This window comes from Erythranthe guttata, chromosome 11 (assembly GCF_056151865.1).
Source record: "Erythranthe guttata isolate IM_541 chromosome 11, IM_541, whole genome shotgun sequence".
NCBI lineage: Eukaryota > Viridiplantae > Streptophyta > Magnoliopsida > Lamiales > Phrymaceae > Erythranthe > Erythranthe guttata.
This window is the reverse complement of record NC_142543.1, coordinates 1,773,993-1,794,067: the sequence shown is the minus strand read 5'-3', so window position 1 is coordinate 1,794,067 and position 20,075 is coordinate 1,773,993. Positions and strand designations below refer to the sequence as shown.

The 20,075-nt window shown below is 36.7% G+C and overlaps 3 protein-coding genes across 4 annotated transcripts; all 3 read left to right on the top strand.

Annotated features, from left to right (window-relative positions):
* The first annotated feature begins 514 nt into the window (after positions 1–514).
* On the top strand, positions 515–3,629 carry LOC105964168 (Calcineurin-like metallo-phosphoesterase superfamily protein). The gene is made up of 9 exons (XM_012988687.2): positions 515–693; positions 800–850; positions 1,283–1,304; positions 1,405–1,519; positions 1,929–1,961; positions 2,117–2,242; positions 2,659–2,765; positions 2,851–2,922; positions 3,043–3,629. Exons 1-9 carry the CDS (start codon positions 556–558, stop codon positions 3,420–3,422), a joined length of 1,044 nt encoding a protein of 347 aa, XP_012844141.2. The 5' UTR covers positions 515–555; the 3' UTR covers positions 3,423–3,629.
* A 2,522-nt stretch (positions 3,630–6,151) lies between these two features.
* LOC105964166 (uncharacterized) lies at positions 6,152–8,910 on the top strand. The gene is made up of 5 exons (XM_012988682.2): positions 6,152–6,909; positions 7,379–7,415; positions 7,520–7,756; positions 7,874–7,921; positions 8,457–8,910. The coding sequence occupies exons 1-5, from the start codon at positions 6,605–6,607 to the stop codon at positions 8,712–8,714; spliced, it is 885 nt and encodes a 294-aa protein (XP_012844136.1). The 5' UTR covers positions 6,152–6,604; the 3' UTR covers positions 8,715–8,910.
* A 249-nt stretch (positions 8,911–9,159) lies between these two features.
* LOC105964167 (two-component response regulator ORR24) lies at positions 9,160–12,339 on the top strand. 2 transcript variants are annotated; one of them, XM_012988683.2, is made up of 5 exons: positions 9,160–9,685; positions 10,715–10,864; positions 11,149–11,523; positions 11,657–11,733; positions 11,849–12,339. In XM_012988683.2, exons 1-5 carry the CDS (start codon positions 9,559–9,561, stop codon positions 11,960–11,962), a joined length of 843 nt encoding a protein of 280 aa, XP_012844137.2. In that variant the 5' UTR covers positions 9,160–9,558; the 3' UTR covers positions 11,963–12,339. The 2 variants fall into 2 exon arrangements, with proteins under 2 accessions (XP_012844137.2, XP_012844140.2); XM_012988686.2 differs by having other exon boundaries at positions 9,486–9,685; positions 11,657–11,762; positions 11,849–12,004.
* Positions 12,340–20,075: the final 7,736 nt, after the last annotated feature.

Here is a 20,075-nt window from a genome sequence, read left to right as displayed (position 1 = left end):
TTACCTCAATGGTAACCGTAATTTACCCTTGAAAATAGTTGGTAACCGTAATTTACCCTTGAAAATAGTTATGTGCACGTGAGAAGTTATAAATTCAACTATGTTATTGTTAACAAAGCCAAGTTACTACTCCCTCCGTTCCTAAATAGGTGTCGTTTTTCACCTTGGCACAAATCTTAAGAATCTCAATAAATATATCTTGATTTTAGGAAAGTATATACTGATGGACCAAAATACCCTTGTTTATTAATTAATACATGAAGAGTGCTGTAGAGTTAATAAGGGTAAAATTGAAAAGTAAGCGATTAATGCGTAATATTTATGGGATTATTATGAAATTTAAGCACTTCTAAAATCAATTATGTTAACCACCATTAAGAAAGAAAAAATAAAAAAGAAAATCAACTATGTTAACCAAGTCATTAAAAAAAAAAGAAAATTAATTAGTGTTAGACCGGTCTTTAAAAAAAGAAAATAATAAGTGTTAGACCGGGCGAGTTATAGAAAGCGCTTGGCACGTAGTCAGTAGAGTCAAAATAAACCCTCAATAGATTAATGCTGAGCGGTTCGACGTGGTTACACGCGCCACCTTTTCGCTGTGCAATCTCCTCCTCTCCGCCGCCTTCCGGACTCCTTACTTCCTGTAACGTTCGTATGGCTACCTCCGTTCGAATCGCCATTGTTGGAGACGTTGTGAGCAACCCTACCCCCTCTCTCTCTCCGTTTATACATGTTTTTAATTTGGGTAGATGTTAATTAATTTCGATTTTCTGCGTTTATTTTTTAATTTATTCTGAAGCATGACGACTGGAATCTACAAGAGGATACCAAAGCTCTGCAGCTGTTGAAGGTTTCGTTTTCTCTCTCTACATTTGTTTGTGTTAATTCAATTTACTCTTGCCAGTTTCGTGCTTCATTTTTGTATTGGGAATTTCCACTTCCGTTATCGACAGAACAAACGCATGTTTTTTTTATGTCAAATGTTTACAGATGATGTAGCTTGTTTTAACGAGCGGGGTGAAATTCGTATTCGATTTGATTTGTGAAAACAAAGTTTAGCTATCCTAATTTTGAAAATTAGACAGTGTAATAAGGACTAATTGAGCTCTTATCATACAAATGAGTAGGAATTTTATTCCTTTTTTTTTTTGCCAATATAAGTATAACTGTTGTATTCAAAATGTAGATCGCCTTATTCGATTCAATTGTCTACGTTTCACAATTGTTGCTCTCTGTCGTTTCTTATATTTTTTTTGTAATTTGTGTTTCTGGGGAAATGCAGCCGGATCTGGTGCTGTTTACAGGCAGGTCTTTGTTCCCGACCTTCTGTACTATTTATCTATGGATTCGGCATTTGTGTCAGCTTATTTTGTTTTGCTTATTATCGTGTTGGAGTTTGTTCAGGTGATTTTGGTAATGAGAATGTTGATCTTGTTCGAAGCATTTCGAATCTCGATTTTCCAAAAGCAATCATTTTGGGGAACCATGATGCCTGGAGAACCCAGAAGTTCTCTACGAAGTAAGCGTAACTGATGTATGATTATCTGAAGTAATTAGTAAATCGGGTCGTTTTAATATGTTAATTTGCTCCGATATATTCACTTGGTATATATGATGGGATTTCACAATAATGTTTAGTCGTTGTATTTAATGGAAATAATTACTTGAAAACTATGTGCCACTGCTTATCGGGAAATTCATTTGTCGAAGGAGAAAGTATAAGCAATTAAAATTTCACTTTAGTTTCATTGAAGGTTGTAACTTATAATTATCTTTGCTTCGCTGGATACCTTTGTCTTGTCCAACTCGTGTACCTTAAAAAGAAGAAAAAATGATCCTCCTATTTGCCTCCTATTTACAGTGATTCGCTTCAATCCATTGTATATATGTAGTATGTTTGTTGTGATTGTGACAGCAATTTAATGCAGGGAAAAGGATGGTGTTCAACTGCAGCTTGAATCGTAAGTTCTGATCCTATATTTTTTTCTCTAAAATTTTAAGTATCTGCAGTTTTTCTCGTGTTTTTGGCTTTGCATCCGTTTTTAAATTTCATAGGTTTTATACAATATGCTTCACTAAAATTCTCACTATCATGGAACATTGTGTGGATAATCAGACTTGGTGATGAGCATGTTGGATATCGACGGATGGATTTTCCAAATCTGAAGTTGAGTGTAGTTGGTGGACGGCCATTTTCATGTGGTGGTGAGCATATGTTTCGGAAGAAACTTCTTATTTCTAGGTTAGTTATCTTTAAAATGTCATTTTTTAATATTTTTTATGCTGCACTCTGGCATCATCGTACATTTAAAAGACATGGGAATGTGTTATTTGTTAAAAGAAAATTGAAGATTCATATAAAAAGAAAAGATTGATTGAAGTGCTTATCAAGTAAATTAAGATTATAAACCTCTAAATCTTGTAAATAAATTTCTAAATCTTTTAAATGGAATATATTTTATTAAGCCTCCAGTTTGTTTTGATCGATTAATATTTTAGGAAGAAAGTTGTATATTCTTATAAGAGGTATTAAAAAACATTTGTATCTTACAATAACAAATCACATAATTTTATTTTTTCAAAATTTGTAGTTAAAGAAAATCATATAATATGGTCTGGACTATATCCAAATTATCCATGTTGCAATTATTTTCCTAGATACGGTGTCCATGATATGAATGAAAGCACAGAGAAGATTCACAAAGCTGCTTTAGGAACCCCTGATGACCACTCAGTTATATGTCTTGCGCATAACGGGCCCACAGGTATCAATTTGTGAAGAAAATCTGCTTTGTTTACATTGTACTTCAGAGAGATATCTGTATATAATCAGAATTGTGATTCATGCAGGCCTCGGTTCCAATGTAGACGATATATGCGGAAAAGATTTTGTTCGTGAAGGCGGTGACCATGGCGATCCTGGTAATTCTGAATCTTTGTTTCTCTATTCGTGTATATACATGCAAACATGGTTTTGATATGCGGACACTCTGAAATTTTTTTGGTCTATGATTATAAATAAATAAAGCAATTTATATGCAGATTTAGCACATGCAATATCCTACCTAAAACAAACGACCAACTTGTCTATCAAGTTGGTAGTGTTTGGTCACATGCATAAAGGTCTGGCATTTGGGAATGGTCTTCGTAAAATGATAGTGGTTCGGGACGACAGAACCATATACCTGAACGGGGCTATTGTTCCAAGAGTTAAAACGATTGGCAACGAACAAGTAAGCTCTAGCTCTGATAATACCTCAGCCATGACATCGAATTTTGGTGGGACCCTTCGAGTATTTACAGTTGTTGACATATTAGATGGGAGTTTGGAGAAAATTTCTGAGACTTGGGTTTTAGTCATGGAAGACAAGGTCATAGTCGAAAACGAGTTTATACTATTTAGCAAAGGAGCTAAGCTATAGTACTACCCTCTATTGTTTGGTGTTGTATAACTGTTTGTGATCTTAGCAATCCTAGTATACTGACATCTATTTACTAGAAAGATGTTTTTCGATGTAAGATACTAGGGAACATGTTAAGGATGTATCGTTTTGGTTTTACCGATAAACTGGCAAAAATAAAACCATGTGATTATTTAATTGAGCTGCAGAGAGCAGATTTAAGGTTGAGCCTCGGAACGATGTTGCTTGAGTCAGGTCATTAGTTGTTTCTTGGGCTAACGGTTGATATTTGATTTAAGAGAAGACGTGTACTAATTTAGGGAACAAGAACGCTCATTTCCTACTTATACGGAATATTACAATTATTTATATAAACGGCATTACTGGAAACGGCACATACATCGAGGTTTAGGGAAATCATTTTTGTATATGCACGTAATTCTTCGTAAGTTTATTATTATGTGATCATGGTTGTGATTGTTTTTCTTGGGGGTCTTCTACTAGAGCAAGTACATGAACTATTTGATGATGAGTTAGGCATGAAGTCCAGCTCTAACTAAGTTATTGCTCAATTCTGTGACCAAGCTGCACTTGTTTATCTTGCTATACTTGCATTTATGATTAGAAAATTAGCAACACCCCCCACCCCCCACCCCACCCCTACAGAAAAGAGAACTGATATAAAAATGATGAGTAATTATTGTAGACTTTATCTAAACTACTTGATGTTATTGAAACTGAAGCAGGGCAGTCTGCAACTGCAAGTAAAATAATTATGTGTTTCTTTTTTTTATGTTTGACTCCTTTTTTTTTTTAATAATAATAATAATAATTTGGTAGGGGTATGCATGTTTCATGTTTAGTTTTATTAAATAGGTACTAGCTTTTGTTGGTGTGCATCAACTCCCAAGCATTCCTTGGCTGGCTTTTTTGACTCAGTCTTCTCCTTTAAACTACTCTCTCTCTCTCTCTCTCTCTGAAGATTTGAGGAGAGAGAAAAAGAGTAATTGCAGATAGCCCCCACATATTTTTGTTTGGTATGGTTTGGTTATGCAATGACACACAAAGAGATGTGCAAAGTTGTCATTGATAGTGATGGCTTCTTAATTTGGTAGGGCCAAACCCACTGTTTGTGAACAAATCAACATATGCTTATTTATTTAATAATGCCAGTGGGGTTTTTGTTGTTATTCAGTGTCTTGTCATCAATTTAATTTCTGCCTCTCTCTCTCTCTCTATTATAGATCGCATTTGGTATTTAGGATAAGACTCAATATTTCATCAAAGTCATAGTTAAACTTGAATTAGGTTCAGGATTTACCAGGGTTAATTGTGGTGTATTTTTCTTATCTAATTTTCTTGAATAAATTAGGCAATTGGGTCAAGGAACAGTCAAATAATGTAAACAGTTAGGGCTAAAACAAAGAGGGAATGTCTGATTCTGACAAGTCATCTGACAAGTCATTCTGTAATTCTCTCTCTATCTATTATAGATCTATAGCAGCCTTTGACCGAATCTTAGCCGTCCATTATTCATTCTCCCCAAGATCCATTCTTTAACCTTTCTTTATTAAAGACATCTACCAACCTGTTTTTTAATCTTTCTTTTGTCTTTCTCTCTCTCTTTTAATTGCTTTGGACTTTGATAGATGTGAAATCTCAATTATATCCAAATTCCAGAAGATTCTTGTTGTGTTCAATTTGGTTTGTTAAATTATTATAGAATTGTGCCACGTTCTTCCTTTTTGTATATTGCATTGCACTTTATAAAAAACAAAAACCTATTTTATATGTATACATATGATTGGCCTTACTAGTATAGCTCAAAGTGGCTAGTTTTAGGGAGGTAAGTTGGTGCAATTGTCTAAGGAACGAGTACTGGCAGTCGTAGTGTAAAAATTTCAACCCGATCATCAATTTCTCACTAAAACTAATTATATGAGAGATTTCAGTATCATTATCATGTAGAGCTTATGTAGCGTGGAAACTTCAGCGGCTTAATGTTTTCGCGTTTCGAACACATTTTGTGTCCGACACTCGAGGACACTTGTCGGACACCTTATGAGTTATTTTGTAATTTCTAAAAAAATAGAAATATATCTTAACAGCTCACAAGAACACCAATGGTTAATAATATAAAGTATAATCAACAAGAAATGTGCAATAAACTATGAATCAAGAAAGAGTAATGGTCTAATTGCATAGGTCAAATTACGGCCACCCCTGAGTTATGGTCAAATTACAAAAAACTCCCTCTTGTTTGGGTAACTGCAGTTACCCCCTTAACTATGTATTATATTATGAAAAGACCCATCCCGAGGTAAATTTAGGGATGTTAATTCGGTAAAACCGAACCGAAATTTCGGTACGCCAATATTTCATACCATTTAGCAAACTAAATATACTATTTGGTTCGGTAAATAACCGAATTACATAAATTTTATGTAAAAATATTTAAAAGAAATAATGACTGTAATTACCCAAACAAGATGGGTTTATTCATAATTTGGTCATATATCAGGAGTGGCCGTAATTTGGCCAATGGCATATTATAAAAACTCTTCGTAATCATTATAACTCCAATTGTCATAGATTTAACCACTTGATTAACAAATTAAACTCCCACCAAAATTTAGGCATAATAATTCTTGTGATATCACAACAAAGGAATCGAGGGCAAAAAGGAGATTTCACATTACTCATAGATAATGGGGGTCCATAACTAAGAACCATACATTAACACTGACTCATTTCTTTATTACAATTTTACAACTCATCCCATAAACAAATACCAAAAAACAAAAACAAAAACAAAAAAGAAAAAGAAAAAAAAAAACCCAACAAACATGCAACACAAACACAAAAACACAATTCGTTTCTTTTTAATTCCCCTGTCTCCATCTTCCGCTTAGATCGGATCTTCCCATTTCCCCCATTGTCACCAGCACAAAATTCCAAAAACAAAAAAAAAAAAACAGAGAAGAAGGAAAACAAAAACCCAACAATCAAACCACAACAAGAAAGAAGAAAAATAAATAAATAAATAAAAGGGGGGAAAACGAGGTCCCATATTCTCAAAATCCCAGGAAAAAAAGAAAAAAAAAAATCATGCCGGAATAGCTTGAATTTCCGTACTTTCATGTTGAATATTGGGAAAAGGAAGAAAGGGGGGTTTGTTGTTGGGCTAATAAATAGATAAATAAATGGGAAATGTGACCTCGAGCGTGGCGGCAAAGTTCGCATTTTTTCCGCCGGACCCGCCGACGTACGACGTGTACAGAGACGACGACGAGGATGGGCGGTTGCTGATGAGCGGATTGACGGCGGACAAAAACGTCGACGTTCATCTTCTCGAGACGAAAGGAGGTAATAAAATCGTGGCCACCTTCTGGAAACATCCTTCCGGCAGGTTCACCATATTGTACTCCCATGGCAACGCCGCCGATTTAGGTCAAATGCAGGAGCTCTTCATCGAGCTCAGAGCACATCTACGTGTCAACATTATGAGGTTCATTCTCTCTCTCTCTCTCTCTCTCTCTCTCTCTCTCTCTATTTTATGGCAATTTCGTAATTGTTGTTTTTAATTCAGCTGGATTTGTTGGTTTTTTGATGCTTGAATTGTGATTTAGTAGAATTCGAGCCGAATATCTCGACTAATAGTATGCGAATAAGTAGACAATTGATTATTATTAACCGAATTAGGAATTTTTTATTTTGTTATAATTCAGCTGGATTTGTTGGTTTTTGAGGCACATTGTGATTGAATTGATGTTTTGAGGGTTGTTTGTGATTTAGTAGAATTCGCGCCGAATATCTCGACTAGTAGTATGCGAATTAGTAGACAATTAATTATTAACCGGAAAAAAAATACCGGATTAGGAATTTTTCTCTGTTATTCAAAACACGAACACGAACACCGAGAGTTTCTTCTCGTTCATAATTAATAAACATTCAGATTTTCTTTAACTACATTGCAGCTATGATTATTCTGGATACGGAGCATCTACCGGTAAGGTGAGAAAAAATTCCCGATTCGGTATTGAAGTAATTTAAAAAAAAAAAAAATTACGATCGTCTCCTAATATTTTGCTGATGAAGTTATTTGATGGTTATTACAGCCATCTGAGTTGAACACGTACTACGATATCGAGGCAGTATATAACTGCCTGAAGAGCGAGTACAGTATCAAGCAAGAGGATGTGATTCTGTACGGACAATCCGTTGGGAGCGGGCCCACGTTGCATCTTGCTTCTCGTTTTCCGAGGTTGAGAGCTATAGTTCTACATAGCGCAATTCTTTCAGGCATACGAGTTTTGTACAATGTTAAGATGACATTCTGGTTCGACATTTTTAAAGTAAGTTTAATTACAAAAAATACTTGCATCTCTTTTTCGCTTTTTTTTTTTCCGATAGTAATTAATATATTATAAACGGTCGTCTCTAATTGAAAATGTACGTCTGTTATTTTTCAGAACATAGACAAAATACGGAGCGTCAGCTGCCCTGTTCTAGTCATACATGTAAGAAAATCTGTTACTTGTGAACAATTCTACATTTTGCAAATTGCTAAAAAACTCGTGTTATAAATATTAGCGAAAAACACCCTATGATGCAATTTTTTTAGCACGCAACCCCTTAAATGTTGCGTTTTTAGGGGGTAGTTTGCTAGTAAAATTGAATTATATAAGGGTTCTGCTAATATTTATAACACGAAGAGTTTTTTAACAATTAGAGTAAACACAGGGGTGTTAAATGCAATAAACCCAAAATACAATATACGTTTTTTTAGACACAACGAGAGGGGCCATGGCCCCCTGTAGTCGTTTATACAACCAACGCCTTTCGATTTATGCTGCAATCACAATCAATAGTAAATGTCAACCGTAAGGATTTCGTAGCGTTGTTCCTGACTTAATCCATTTTTATATCAATGTCTCGTTATTTTTCGTACTAATATTTGTTTAAACGAACCTATAATTTGATTAGATTGTGCATATTCTTCTCTTAATGGTAATTTATTTTATTTTTTATTTTTTTTAAATGTGTATTTTTTAGGGTACGAACGACGACATTGTTGACTGGTCACACGGGAAGAGACTATGGGAGCTGGCGAAGGAGAAATACGACCCGTTGTGGGTCCAAGGTGGAGGGCATTGTAATCTCGAAACGTTTCCGGAATACATTAAGCACTTGCGGAAATTCGTAAACGCAATGGAGAAGCTCTCGTTCTCGAAAAGGGGCAAGGCCCGTGCGGGCCCCGCCCCGTCTATAACAGAAGCCAAACACAACAAATGCTTGAGATTCGGCAAATGATAACTGCTCTGTTCTTATTCTTTTGTAGGATTGTCGAAAAATTTAGTGAAATAGATTATTATTTTAAGAAAGAAAAAAATTGATTTTTTTTTTTCACTTGTTCATCCTTTCTTGGCTCTTGACTCTGACACGTGGAATTGTATTTGTTATGATGTTCAAACGTTTTATATGATAATATCTTTGTGTAGATATACAATCTGTGTACATCTAGTAGAATGTAGATAGTGATTTTTTTCTAGGTTTTTTTCTTGTCTTGTTTTTAGGCTATATTTTAGGTATACAGTTAAACATTTATGAATTAATACAGTTGGACCAGTCGAATCCTATGAATTTAGCGAAATATTAATTTAACAATACTAAAAAAAATATATTAATTAAACAAGATTTTACTGTACAATGTACGGAAACTTAGGTTAATATATTGTACCAAGTGTAACATAAATTTGACTCGACTTGAAGATATATCGATTATTGATGATACCATTAGGTTAAACAAATTGATAAATACATGCAATAAAATTAAATCAATTCAATATTTTAAATAGTAGGAAATATGTTTTACCAAAATTAAAAAATTCCAATACTAAATTTATTACCAAAGATTCCGATGACTAGATTTTCTATAGTTACTGGATTGTTCTATGGTAAAAAATATTAATTCTATGCAGAAAAGACCAAACTACCCCCAAGTAAATTACATAATTTCAATTTTCAACCATTTTCTTTCCAAATAACCATTTAAGCTTTCCATGAGGCAGATGCATATCTCTCTCTCTCTCGTATGTATCATATGCTTTAGTATAATAATATAGCCTTTTATCTCATCACTGGTCTGCAAAAAAAAATGACTGTGGAGGAAATCAGGGGCAACGGCGATAATTTTCCGGTGGGGCTGCGTGTTCTCGCCGTTGACGATGACCCAATTAGCTTGAAGTTATTGGAGACTCTGCTCAGACAATGCCAGTACCATGGTCTGTTTTTTTCTGAATTGATTCTCTGTTTTACTTTTTAGTTTTCAATATGCCTGCAAACTGTTTGATCAAATGTTTGTTTGATAAAAGGTAAAACACTGATTAGAAAAACATGCTAAACTAAAGCAGCCCTAATATTTGTTACGTTTGAAAACACATGCAATCCAAAATGTATACACAATATTTTATACTCTCACGAATCACGATGCATGTTAATGGAAGCACAATCGTTGTTCCATTCGATATGTCGAAAATTTTATAGGATTTTTTAACTTATTCAATGTGATTATATTCTTTTGTTCGTTTTCTTTCTTTTAGCCCAAATTCAGTATGCTTCTTAGTTTGTGTAATTGTGCTTGCAGTCAGAGGCGGACCCAGGGGGTTTTGGGTGGGGGGGCGAAAAAAAAGTTTTGGGGTTAAATGGTATAAAATTTTAACTTTGGGGGGGCTAAAGTGTAAAAATTAATACATAAATAAGCCAAAATATTAAAAAAAAAAGGTAAAAAAAAATTTTTCTGCAGGGGCGGGTGCCCCCCCAACAGAAGCCTTGGGTCCGCCCCTGCTTGCAGTTATGCTAAAGATTTAGACGATTTTTCTGTAAGAATAAGAGCTTGTTGTACGTACGTAGCAAGATATTGGGCATTAAACAATTAAGATTTAAGAACACATCCAAAGAGTTAATAGAGTTTATTGTTGCAGTTAATGCGAGTCTTTTTCTTACGGATTCTTGAGCGTATAAATTTTTGTGTATACACTCGTTAAGTGCTAATGTTTTCGCTATTTACATACAGTACTGCCTCTTTCAAATATGTCTTGTCGTTCTTTTTTTTTTTTGCCTAACAAGGTCAAATTTTGGTTAGTGTAGGGTTCGATTTTAATTATTTTGATTAATATCTACTTCCAGACTCTAAACTGTGGTCTAATGTATCATGTTGTTGAATTTAGAGCCTTGCTTTTGCGAATATTTACTTGAAGTACTAAAATCCACTCTTTTCGTAACAAAAAAAAAAAATTTATTTCCATGTACAGTCGCTGCGATGAGTCAGGCGAAAATGGCTATGGAGATGTTAAGCGAAAACAAATACAGATTTGACCTTGTTATCACTGACGTGCATATGCCCGACATTGATGGTTTTAAGCTTTTGGAGCTTGGTCTTGAATTGGATATACCTGTTGTTAGTAAGTTCGTATTCTTTTTTTTCATTTCTTCATCCCCTTTATATATATATATATATATATATATATATATATATATATATATATATTTTTTTTTTTTCATTTCTTCATCCCCTTTATATATATATATATATATATATATATATATATATATATAGGGTCAACACCACGTAAGCCTCGATACTCTTTTAGGTTCTTGATTCTTGAATTTTATAAATATACTCTTAGCTAGGTGTTCAATCTTTCGGTTTTGTTTTTTGATGCTTTGTTATTATTATATATTACAGTGTTGTCGGCAAATGGTGATCCCAAACTAATAGTGAAAGGGATTACACGCGGTGCTTGCGATTATTTGGTAAAACCCATCCGAATTGAAGAAGTGAGGAATATATGGAAACACCTGCTCAGGAGGAAAAACTGTGATCCAAACAACCAGACGAAATCCAGTGATCAAGTTAAATCTCCGGAAGTGCTATTTAATGGAAATAGAAAAGACGGTGAAGAAAACGAAAATGATTGCAAAGACCCTTCAATACAGAACAACGGTGAAGAAAACGAAAATAATTGCAACGACCCTTCAAGACAGAACAAGCCTCGGTTCATCTGGACGGTAGAGTTTCACAAAAAGTTCGTTGAAGCCATTAATATTTTGGGAATCGAAGGTGAGTCTAATAATAATAATAATAATAAATAAATAAATAAATGAATAAATAAATAAACCCGTGTTTGCTTGTTTTTTTCATCTAATTACGGGGCCCGTTAGATATCACATTTTGTCTTTTTCCTCGAACGCAGTAGCTATTCCCGAACAAATTCTTGACCTGATGAACGTTGATGGGCTTACCCAAGAAATCTTGGCGATACATCTCAAGGCACTAATTTTTTATTTTCCTTCTGATAGGTTTATTTTTTATATTTACGTGACTTAATAATGGATGAGAAGTTGTATATATATCTAACTCTTTTAACTTCTTTTTACGATTGCAGATGTATAAGCTTTATCTAAGAAGACTTAGAGAAATTCAAACGTTGCCAAACGTGGCCTTATCTCCGTATTCAGCAACTGTCCAGCCGAGCCAAGCTCAGAGCTTGAGCAACTAACTGCATTGCTTCACTCGGCGGAATGAATTTAAATAATACCCCCCTTTTATTCTTCTTCTTCAAGTGTCGGTTTAGAACCTTCTGAGAGCGAAACAGAGATTGCGTATGATCAAACGGTTTAGAATATTCTGGGAGCTTTATTCTTATTTAGTGCAGTAGATTATCAATAAATCTTTTTCTGGAGGAATTATTTTTTCTCTCGTTTATCGTTTATCGGTTATCGGAATTTGGCTCCTGACCGTGCACTTTGTTATGATGCTCAAACATTTATGTGAATTTTTTCTAGGTTTACTTGACTTGTTTTCAGGGTTTTTTTTTTTTGCATGTACAATGTATGTAAACTTACGCAAATATTATTGGAGAAGTCAACTCTCTCACCTTGTGATCTTTACAAAATGTCAAATCCTGATTAGTAGGGATGTGTATAATGTATCCTCCATTCACATGATGCCAAGTGGCAATCCTACTCTTTTTTGATCCAAGTCCACTCTTCCCCTCAAATAATTTCTCATTTGGGAACAATATTATAGAGTTTACCATTAGTAGGAGTGCAGCGAAACGGAATTTTCGCCGATTCCAATCGGAAATGTTTCGACTTTGGAGCAAATACTTCCATTCCGATTTTTGACATTCTGATTCCAATCGGAAATGTTTATGCCTAATTGGGCCAACCCAATGGGCCTATAATTTCTTTACCTACTGGGCTACGAGCCCAATATCGAAGACTAACATCACCGAGGCCCAAACACCTTCAAATAAGGTTTGGGCCCAACAAAGCAAACCCAACCCAATAAACGACATATAAATAGAGGTTTTACTCATTTTATTAAGGTACGTCCGATTAACTGAGCAATACAAATATGTATTCTCTGGACTATTTCTATGATCAGCACGTCTGACTTGAGCGTCGGAGGGGTTTCCGCCGGATCAACCCCCGGCTTAGTTCATGTGTTCTATGATCGCAGGTACCTCAGGATCATCAAGTTGTCAAGCTACTGATCTGCTTTGCTCTCCCAGTTCGTTTTCTACACCACCCTAGGTGAGCTACATATTAGCATCATCATTTTGGCGCCGTCTGTGGGAACGATGCAAACCAGATCACGTAGCCAACAAGATCCTCCTGAGGCGTCTGCTCAGAGAGAAAATGACACAGCTAACGACCTTCCACCTCGTGGAGGCTCTGGCTTGCCACCTCCTCCCCATCCCATGGATCCGCCTCGCGAGGTTTAGGTGATCCCCCCTCGGGACCCACCACTCGCCGATCCACCACTCCCTGCTCCTCGAATGGTTCAAATAACCGAGGAGGCCCTTCAACACTAGAAAGGGTTATCGACTCTCTGGGGGCTCACATCTGCCCCCAAAACATTTCGCTCGTCAAGGGTTATCGACTCCCTAGGGGCTCACATCTGCCCCCAAAACATTTCGTTCGCCAAGGGTTATCGACTCCCTGGGGGCTTACATCTGCCCCCAAAATATTTCGTTCGCCAAGGGTTATCGACTCCCTGGGGGTTCACAGTGCCCCCAAAACATTTCATTCGCCATGGGTCATCGACTCTCTGGGGGTCTACTTCCGCCCCCCTCGAACGGTTCAGATAACCGATAAGGACCTTCAGCGTATAATCGCGGAAGCTTCAACTTGTGCTACCACTGAAGCAGTGGCACCATACATCGTCATAGTAGGAGCCAACGCTCCTCCTCGTGAGGTCCCACTGGGTCCTCAACATAATCAATTTCTACTTACTTCTCGAACGGTTCAGATAACCGAAGAAGACCTTCAGCGTATGATCACGGAAGATTCAACTCGTGCTGCCACTGAATCAGTGGCACCATATAGCGCCAAGGTTGGGCATCTCACCCCAGTGGTTCGTGATCGCCTCATCTTAAATGGGGGGCTATCCCATCCTAAAGTTGGGCATCTCATCAAGGGTGGTACATCCACTTACCTTTCAACCCCAAGGGGTTTCACATCCCATCAAGTGTTTCACATCCCTACTACAAAAACAGAAAAAAGGGTCTGACGCGCACGCGCGAACCAATGGCACAATCGTGCGCATCCACCTCAGACCATAGGTCTCGAGCGCCTCATCCTACAGTGGGCAGTTATCCCCATCTTAAGGTTGGGCATCACCCTTACTTTTCAACCCCAAGTGGGTTTACATCACATCTCAAGAGACGAGTATAATCTCCTTACTCAAAAAAATAGGACATCCCCAAGGGGGTGACATCCCATCTCAAGGAACGAGGATAATCTCCCTACTCAAAAAATAGAACATCCCCAAGGGGGTGCACATCCCATCTCAAGGAACGAGAATAATCTCCCTACTCAAAAAATAGAACATCCCCAAGGGGGTGAATATCAACCAAATTAAAAAAAAAAACGAAGAAGAAGTTGAAGAAAAAAGAAACAAGAAAAAGAAATAAGAAGAAAAAAGAAGAAGATGAAAAAAGAAAAGAAGAAAAAATACAAGAACAAGAAGAAGAAAAAAGAGAGTAAAAGAAGAAGATGAAAAAAGAAAAGAAGAAAAAATACAAGAACAAGAAGAAGAAAACAAAGAGTAAAAGAAGAAGAATTAGAAGAAGAGGGAGAAAAAAAAAAATTGAAGAAGTGCAGCCAAGCCACGCCCGAGCCGAGCCGCGCGCGCCCGAGAGCCGAGCCGCGCGCCACCTCAAAAAACAAAAAACAAAAAAAAAAAAAGGAAGAGGGGGGCGCGCGTGCACAGCACGCGCGCGTGGAGTTCACGCGCTGACGCGCGCGCGCGTCAGCAGCCAGGAAAAAAAAAAAAAAAAAAAAAAAGAGGGGTGCGCGCGTGCACAGCACGCGCGCGTGCGTCAGCAGCCAGGAAAAAAAAAAAATTTAATGGCAGCGCTTTCAAGCACGCGCGCTTTCCCAAGGCGCCCTTGGACTGCGCGCTCCCATTAAATCGCACGGAACTTTCACCGCCCTCCACCAAATTGTGCGTAGATTTTGACTCGCTTCACCAAATCGCACGAGAATTTCAACGCGTTCCACCAAATTGCGCGAGCTCTTTAACGCACCTACCAAATTGCGTTCGCTATCAAATGGAAAATAAAAAAAATATATTATTTCTCCACGCCATGCCAACGATTAACGCAAGACTACATCACCTATCTACTCTCAATACGATCCGGTACCCCTTTCGACTTGGCTCCCACATCGTCTCGAGAGTGGGGGGCTTGCGAGACAACTCCCACGAGGAGCCAACTCGCTCAGTACTACCACCCGTTGCGAGGTAACTCCCACGATGAGCCAACTTCCTCGGGTCTCAACACCAAAGCGAGACAACTCCCACGAGAAGATCACTCGCTCCATCCTACAACCCGTAGCGAGGCAACGCCCAAGAGGAGCCAACTCGCTCGGAACTACAACCCGTAGCGAGACAACTCCCACGAGGAGATAACTCGCTCGGTCATATAACCCGTTGCGAGACAACTCCCACGAGGAGCCAACTCCCTCGGGTCTACGAAACCACAGCGAGATAACTCCCACAAGGAGACCACTCGCTCCGTCCCACAATTCGCAGCGAGATAACTCCCACGAGGAGCCAACTCGCTCGGTACTACGAACCCGCAGTGAGACAACTCCCATGAGGAGCAAACTCACTCGGTCCTACAACCAGCAGCGAGACAACTCCCACGAGGAGCAAACTCGCTCTGTCCTACATCCCGCAGTGAGACAACTCCCATGAGGAGCAAACTCGCTCTTTCTACATCCCGCAGTGAGACAACTCCCACGAGAAGACAACTCGCTCGGATCTACAACCCCTTGCGAGGAAAATCCCACGAGGAGACCACTCGCTCCGTACTACGAACCCGCAGCGAGACAACTCCCACGAGGAGCCAACTCGCTCGGTACTACGAACCCTCAGCGAGATAACTCCCACGAGGAGCCAACTCCCACGTGCAACCACCTCACTCGATAAATATTACTCACCGCGAGACAACTCCCATGAGGAGACAACTCGCCCGAAATTCACTATATAATCACAAGCTCAAGTTAGCATGATTACAACCCTAGAAGCACTTAGAGACATTATGAGAATCTATATAGCCTGGCCAGCTTGATTACTCAAATTTATCTACTTGTTTTCGATGGGTCATTCATTAAAACGTGGCCACGGTCCAAACATACTTAAGACCCACGAGGTCTAACAAGGGGCACGACCCCCATAAAAAAAAATCTTGAGAGTCTGATCCCCTCCTCAAGTACATCACGCACAAGGCTATATGTAAACACATATAAGCAACGCGTCAAAACATTGACAATGTCGAAAAATAACAACTCCCACGAGGAGAATACTAGCTCCGTGCTACTACATTATCGTGAGACAACATCCACGAAGACGTAACTCGATCAACTCGATTACCCCATAGACAACTCCCACGAGGAGATTACTTGATCCGTGCTACTACATTATCGCGAGACAACTCCCACGAGGAGATAACTCGATCAAAACTATTACCCCGCGACAAGACAACTCCCACGAGGAGATAATTCGCTACTACATCCTCGCGGGACAAAATCGACGACTCAATTAACTTACATCGCGACAACCTTGTCGCGCTATGCGCCAACGCGCATTCACGCCCCTCCGACACACGCTCCAACGCGTTTTCACATACCATTAGGCCATACGCCAACGATCGACTTCTACAATTTTTACTCTCGACACGATTTGAGACCCATCACAACATGGCCCCCACATCGACTCGAGAGTGGGGGGCTTAATGATATGCCTAATTGGGCCAACCCAATGGGCCTATAATTTCTTTACCTACTGGGCTACGAGCCCAATATCGAAGACTAACATCACCGAGGCCCAAACACCTTCAAGTAAGGTTTGGGCCCAACAAAGCAAACCCAACCCAATAAACGACATATAAATAGATGTTTTACTCATTTTATTAAGGTACGTCCGATTAACTGAGCAATACAAATATGTATTCTCTGTACTATTTCTATGATCAGCACGTCTGACTTGAGCGTCGGAGGGGTTTCCGCCGGATCAACCCCCGGCTTAGTTCATGTGTTCTATGATCGCAGGTACCTCAGGATCATCAAGTTGTCAAGCTACTGATCTGCTTTGCTCTCCCAGTTCGTTTTCTACACCACCCTAGGTGAGCTACATATTAGCATCATCAATATATATATATATATATATATATATATATATATATATATATATATATATATATATATATATATATATATATATATATATATATATATATATATATATATATTATTTTGGTAATTTCAATTTTCAATCCAATTTTGATTTCTGAAAATGATTTCGATTATTTAAAAATATTTTACAGAATGAGTATTTTAAATATAATTAAATTTCTAAATGTGATTTTTTTGAGATTTATCCAAAATTTCCGGTTTTTAAATTTTTTTGAATTTTTTGGAATTATAATAATTTTTGGGCTTGGACGGTTGGACCTTTAGGAAAAGTGTCACATGTTTGTGGGGCCCACAATCTGTATAAACCTGCGGTCGACGTGTCTTTATCAAAAACGATGCCTGAGTTGGAATCTCACCTGATCCAATCAAATACCGAAACGTGGAGGAACCCCAGCACATCCTTATAGATGGGGCCCACGTGGCATAAGGTTATACTTATACCATAGCGCAGCTTTACCTGGTTGTACGTTTGGGTATCACAACTGAAGATTATGTTCTGATTTATTTTGTCTTTCTTCTTATCTTTAAATTTCACACGCAAAGGAAAGTGTACGTTGCGCTAACGGGATTGTACATTTAGCTCATCTATTGTCTCCTATCTAGATACGATGATTCAACATATTTAATTGATTATTTAATTTTATTTAATATTTAATTGATTTAATAATTTGGCGTGAACGTAATTATGGGCAAAAGTAAAACTTAAATCCTTATAGCAGTTTATTATTGTGGATTACATATTATTAGATATATAATTTAATTTCAATTAAATCATTTCTTAAAAATTAAGGGACTTGCTATTTGCGATTTGAAAATTGCTATTTGCAGTTTATAACAAAAAACACTTTATTTCTGTAAAACTCCAAATCTTCCCAAAAAAATCCAAATCACCCCCCCCCCCCCCCCCCAAAAAAAACGCGTAAAAGCCCAACTTGGGGCGTCCAGTGCAAATTTTTTTTTTTTTTTAATTGTTCGAACGCCCAAGATGGGCGCCCAAGGCGTGTACGAACGCCATTTTTTTGCGAAAAAAAAAGCCCTACAAATCGATTTGTAGGGTTTTTTAACATGAAATTGGTTCCGAAATCGACCTACCCAATGCATATTACACATAAAAGAGTCGAAATTACATCAAAAAATCGAAGCCCAACCCTTCTTCAAGCTTGATTTTGAATTTTTGATTTTTTTTTTTTTTGCTATTTGCAGTTTGTGTGTTTTTTAATTTTTTTGGTAAGTTTTGGAGGGTTTTGTGAAAAGCCGCAAATAGCAATTTTGTAACCGTAAATAGCATTTCATAAAAAATATTACTCCTCTTTTGCAACAAAATAAAAATTATATTATGGGGTTTCAAAATTAGTTTAATTTAGTTTAATGCAGGGAATTTAGTGTTGACTTTGACTTTGGTGAATGTGCAGTCAAGTCCAGGGCCTGAGATGGCAGCACTTGATTGATGGTTTGAATTTTAATAATTAAGTAATCATTTTACTTTGTGATTAGTAGTTAAGTGAAAATTATTTTAGCAGATCAAGTTGATAGAATAATCATTTCAATGATTACACGTAGAATATTCTCTTATGAGTTATGAGTGAGCTCGAGTTTGAGTTTCTATTCAACTGAGTCTGACTCACAACTATTTACACCAATAATGGCAGCAAATGATTAGTTTTCCTGTTTAATTGTGATTAATTAATTAATTTATTATTATTATAAAAAAATTTGGATGCAATTAAAAAAAAATTATAGAGTAGTGCAATTTGCAAAGATGTTACTCTGCATAGTACAAAATATGTTTTTGGATCCAATAATTTTTGCAATTAATTAATGATTGCAAATTATTGGAGATATTTTAATTAATAAATAATAATTATGAGATTATTACAAACCTAACAGCCATTAAAAACGCTCATTGCTCTCAATGCCTTGTCATAAGAATAATGTTGAAACGGTTTAAATGCTCAATTTAGACGTACAATAAAAATCTCGATAAATTAATAATTTCGTTTAAAGAACAATTCTTCTGATTCTGACTTCCTGAAAACATAGTAACTTAATTAGTAGCTCGATAATTAAAATAACATAATTTTGCTAGTGTCGACTTTATTAATTTATATAATAGAGGTTTAATTGTATATAGGACTGCCGTATTTGTCGTACCGTACTTTTACTTCATATTAATTTTGGATATATAATAATGTAATTATCAAATTTAATGTGATTACTAGTAATATCGACTTATCAGATTTACCCCTAAGAATAATGATTAATGGAACTTTTTTATATATCTAAGTTAAATTACTTTTAGATTAATGAAATATCATATATTTCATATCAAATATCAACAATTTAGATTCTACTTTCAATTCCAATGTGCAGGTTTTGAACATGTTTTCAGTAATTTTTTTTTTCTTTTTTTTTTTAATTTTAACATGTGGTTTATTATTCATTTGGAATAATTATATTTAGTAGGTATACTACAAATTTACAACCATACACACATTTCTATATTATATAATAACGTGTAGTATAAATGAGCGGTAATAACATACTCGATATATATATTTTACCAAGTGTAGCATAAATCTGATAAGTATTCAAACATAAAAATTAAAAAGATATAGCTACACGGTTTATTCTATGCTACATCGTTAAGTCAAACTTGATAAATATGTGCATTTAAATCATCATTCAATATTTTAAATAGTAGAAATATTTAGTACCAAATTTAAAAGATTATCACATTAAACTCGACATGTTACCCCAATCGATACCTGAAACATTCAATTTACTCGATTTATATTATGCTACATCGAGTTAAATACACCGAGTAAATCTTTACTATTTATATACATAAAAACACACACGCACCTACATTGGTGTGTGTAGATCAACAGCAAAAATATAGCGGGTGTA